Here is a 3,542-nt window from a genome sequence, read left to right as displayed (position 1 = left end):
CACATATATGTCGACAGGGGAGGGAAAAAAAGCAAAGGGGGGGAGCCCCAGGGGGGGGGGGGGGGGGGGGGAAGAGGGCTGTCACTCACCTTATCTCAATGCTTGAAGGTGGGGACCCGTATATGCAGATGTTCTGCTACCACTGCTCATCATCCCAAGTCCCCAGGACAATACATTTCCATCAATTGTGTCTTATGCTCTATGCCCAGAAGTCCCGGTATTTAGTCTGGAAGTGGTCCCAGAGCAGCCCAGTCTCCAAGGTGTCACACGTGGCTTCATCTTCATTGTTCACGCAGCCATGGGTGGTCACAAGCAAGTAACAGAGCTCAAGGACACGGGTTCCAAGGACCACAGTTGCATCAGCACCACAGTGCATGATGCTGTACTCTAGCCTGCATACAGATTCAACAAGCTACCACTGGAAATTCTAGTAGTTCCAAACTTTCCTCTGTAAGAAGCCCAACATAGGTAAGGATCCATGCCAGAAGCCAAGCAAAGTTGACAAACCTTTTACAGTCTAAACTGACTGCGTGTAGTGGCTCTACACTGTTGGTAATATGGCACAAAGGGAATAGTCCCTGTGTGGGGAGCCAATTACTGTTTTGTTCTCAGCACTCAGCTGTCCTTGGGGACTTCCAGAGACAAAAGCTCCTATAAGGTATTCAATGCACCTGGCCCCTTGGCTACAGAGTGCCAATAGTGCATGCTACTGACCTGCTTTGTAGTACAAAGGACAAGCTACGCCTTGAACATGTGGACACACATGTTATACTACACATGAATGTCTATACATACTATTTGAAACAGTCCTTTGGATATTTCAAAAGCTAACAATTATCAGCATAAGCTATTTTCTACACCAACACAACTTGCCATTTTAATGGCTATTCAACTTTCTTTTCTAATTTGAGAATTTTAAGTAACCCATCAGATAACACCACAAAAAGCATAATTGAAGCACATTTGTAGAAAACACAGAAATCTTTTAAAGTGTTATATACGAAGCAATTTACATCTTTAAAAGATTTCTAAGACTTGTGACTTTACAAGCCAATTTGGCATCATCTCCTATGTGGGGAAGTTAAGAAAACAACACAGGGGGAAAAAGTCAAAACAAGTTCACATGTCTAGGATTATTAACTTAAGGAACTGCAAGTCATACTACTGCATATATACTGCTGCAAACCCTCCATCTGGTCCTGTCAGCTCTCTCAGGTTAAGGAGGTCTAGCCCAGTCATAACTTATGTGGAGACTGCCAAAGAACATAGGTGTTGGAGGAACGAGATCTAATGTTTTCTTACATCAGTACTGAACCAATGCTATAGCATAACAATAAAGCAGCTCTATGTTGCTGGAACACCCATTCTGCAGAGGAGATTAAACAGACTTGACAACTGGATTTTGTTTTTGTTTTGCTTTTTAAACTCAGCATCATTCTCTACACAAAAAGTAGAAGTGTTCACCTTAGTTTTCTAGGGAAAGTCTGATTTATGATATTACAATCTGCCTAATTAAAATATTCTCAGCATAGTTTTAAATGGAGAAATTAATCACTTCCCTGACAGAGAAAGCGATGTGTAATGGTATAGTCATTCTTGTTATTGTCACAGAATGTCTGAAGTCTTCCATCTCACTGTTAACTGCATGATTGTGTCTAGAGTCTGTCGAGTGCCTTGGGGTCTGTCAAGTTGAAAGGCACTATATAAATGGAGATTAATAGTAATATGCAACAGAGGAGGCTGGTGCACCATAGGATTTTTTTCTAGTTCTTGATAACTCCTTTTAACAAGCAGAAGTCTTGTCAATTATAGGAATGGTAACATTAAATTAACAACATTTTTCATTTGTATTAAGTAGCCTCCTATAGCCAGAGAGCAGTATTGAGTGAAATCTCATCATTATAAATTATGAGAGGTTACTAGAGCAAAGGGAGGCAAACCTACCTACCACAGTAGAAATAAAGTGTGTAATAAACAACATTAAATATTAGGAATGAAAATAAGCTAAGTTCTCAGTGATGCCACCACCTTTGGACTCCTACAAATTGCATGGTCACGAGTTTGAGCATATACTGAAACCACGCTGCTTTTGCATTTAATTAAGCTGAAGAATTCTTATTGCTTACTTCATCTAGAGCAAAGAGAAGTGCCAAAGTCAAGTGAAGTTAACCTAACCTTGCTTACTTCCAGACACTCACAATATACTTGATGATATCTTACGCTGGTCATAGGCACAAAGACCGGCATATTTGATGCTCATTAACTTTTCTGTAAACCTACTTGCAGCTTATTGCTGAGAGAGAGGTGCCCCATGCTAGCTTTCACTGAAAAACATTAGCTTGAAAAGCACAGAGCAGTGATTCTCAACCAAGGTGCCACAGAATCCTGGGGTGCCTTGAGATCCTTTCAAGGGTGCCACAGGACACTGCACAGTGCTGTTAGGTGTACAAACACGATCCACAAGATAAACCCAGAGATAAATCCACAGCTGTGGTCTTTGAGTTCTTTGTAACTTAAAAAGTGCTCTATTATTTCTCTGTAGGCAAAAAAGAAAAGTGAAAACTAAGAGCCAGCACTTTCCAACCGGTGCCTCAAATCTATCCACGGGTGTCTAGTCTAAAGAGGTTGAGAACGACTGTCAGAGAGAAACCAATACAGCATTAAATTTCATTAAATAAAACCATATTGGAAAGACTTTTGGGAAATAAGTGAAAGCATGTTTTAGATAGATCGTGCCATTATTAGAGAATCTACTCTGCAGTTTACAGGGAGGGAGGATGTGGCACAGCTCCATAAACTTACCATGGCTTAAGTAAGGGCAGCAACATCTGGAAACCCCAAAGGGATTGTGTCAAGTACATCTGTGTAATCACAGAACAGACTCAGTCATAAATCTGTCACTCTTCCAAACCCCACAGAACGCAACTCTGTTGCATCTGGAATGTGGAGCCCAACTGTACCCACCCAAAAGGCACTCTCCGCTGTACAGAGTGGAACTGTGGCAGCAGAACTGCCTCAAAGTTTGCTGTTACTCCTTCAGTCAGGGTGATATTGATTTCCAAATAGTTTCTTTGGGGGTATTGCTCTTAAAAGCAAGCAGCAGCAGGCGTTGCTCAAGAAACAAGTTGTAATGACATCCAAGTCCCCTTACCTCTTCCACAACAGTCCAGCACTTGCTGTTGCTGCAGCGGTTCCTATAAAAGCTGCCAACATAAGTCTGTGCCTGCTCCTGGTGCGATATGCCATTCCATGATGATGACGCAAAACCACTGTTAGTCCCGCTACTGCAGGAATAAGTCGAAGGCGTAACATCCTGTAACATAGAGACAAAAGTTACTACAATAAAAGTGACCTGGTGAGCACAGTAATGCAAAGCCAATTTATTTTCATTATGTCTGTTGTCCTTTTAAACCAGGGTGGCCTCCAAGCCAAAGAATTTCGCATCTCATTCCCATTTTAGTCCAACTCGCAAAGGTCAAACTTTTCAAGGACTGCCAACCCAACAAACAAGTTTCCAATACAACAATCGAACAGGAAAATTA

At 41.6% G+C, this 3,542-nt stretch overlaps 1 protein-coding gene across 5 annotated transcripts in view; it reads right to left on the bottom strand.

The window, feature by feature from the left end:
- Nucleotides 1–3,312, bottom strand: part of MICU1 (mitochondrial calcium uptake 1) — a 276,027-nt gene extending 272,715 nt beyond the window's left edge. For all 5 annotated transcript variants that reach the window (XR_002095722.1, XM_019507793.1, XM_019507792.1 and 2 more), the window contains exon 1: nt 3,152–3,312. Coding sequence is in view for 4 of the 5 variants with exons in the window: in XM_019507793.1 (XP_019363338.1) it covers nt 3,152–3,312 (161 nt within the window). In the remaining variant the exon portion in view is untranslated. The remainder of the gene's footprint in view (nt 1–3,151) is intronic.
- Between the last annotated feature and the right edge of the window lie 230 nt (nt 3,313–3,542).

This window comes from Gavialis gangeticus, unplaced genomic scaffold, assembly GCF_001723915.1.
Source record: "Gavialis gangeticus isolate Ggan-Ray unplaced genomic scaffold, GavGan_comp1, whole genome shotgun sequence".
NCBI lineage: Eukaryota > Metazoa > Chordata > Crocodylia > Gavialidae > Gavialis > Gavialis gangeticus.
This window is presented reverse-complemented; position numbering and strand designations above follow the sequence as displayed.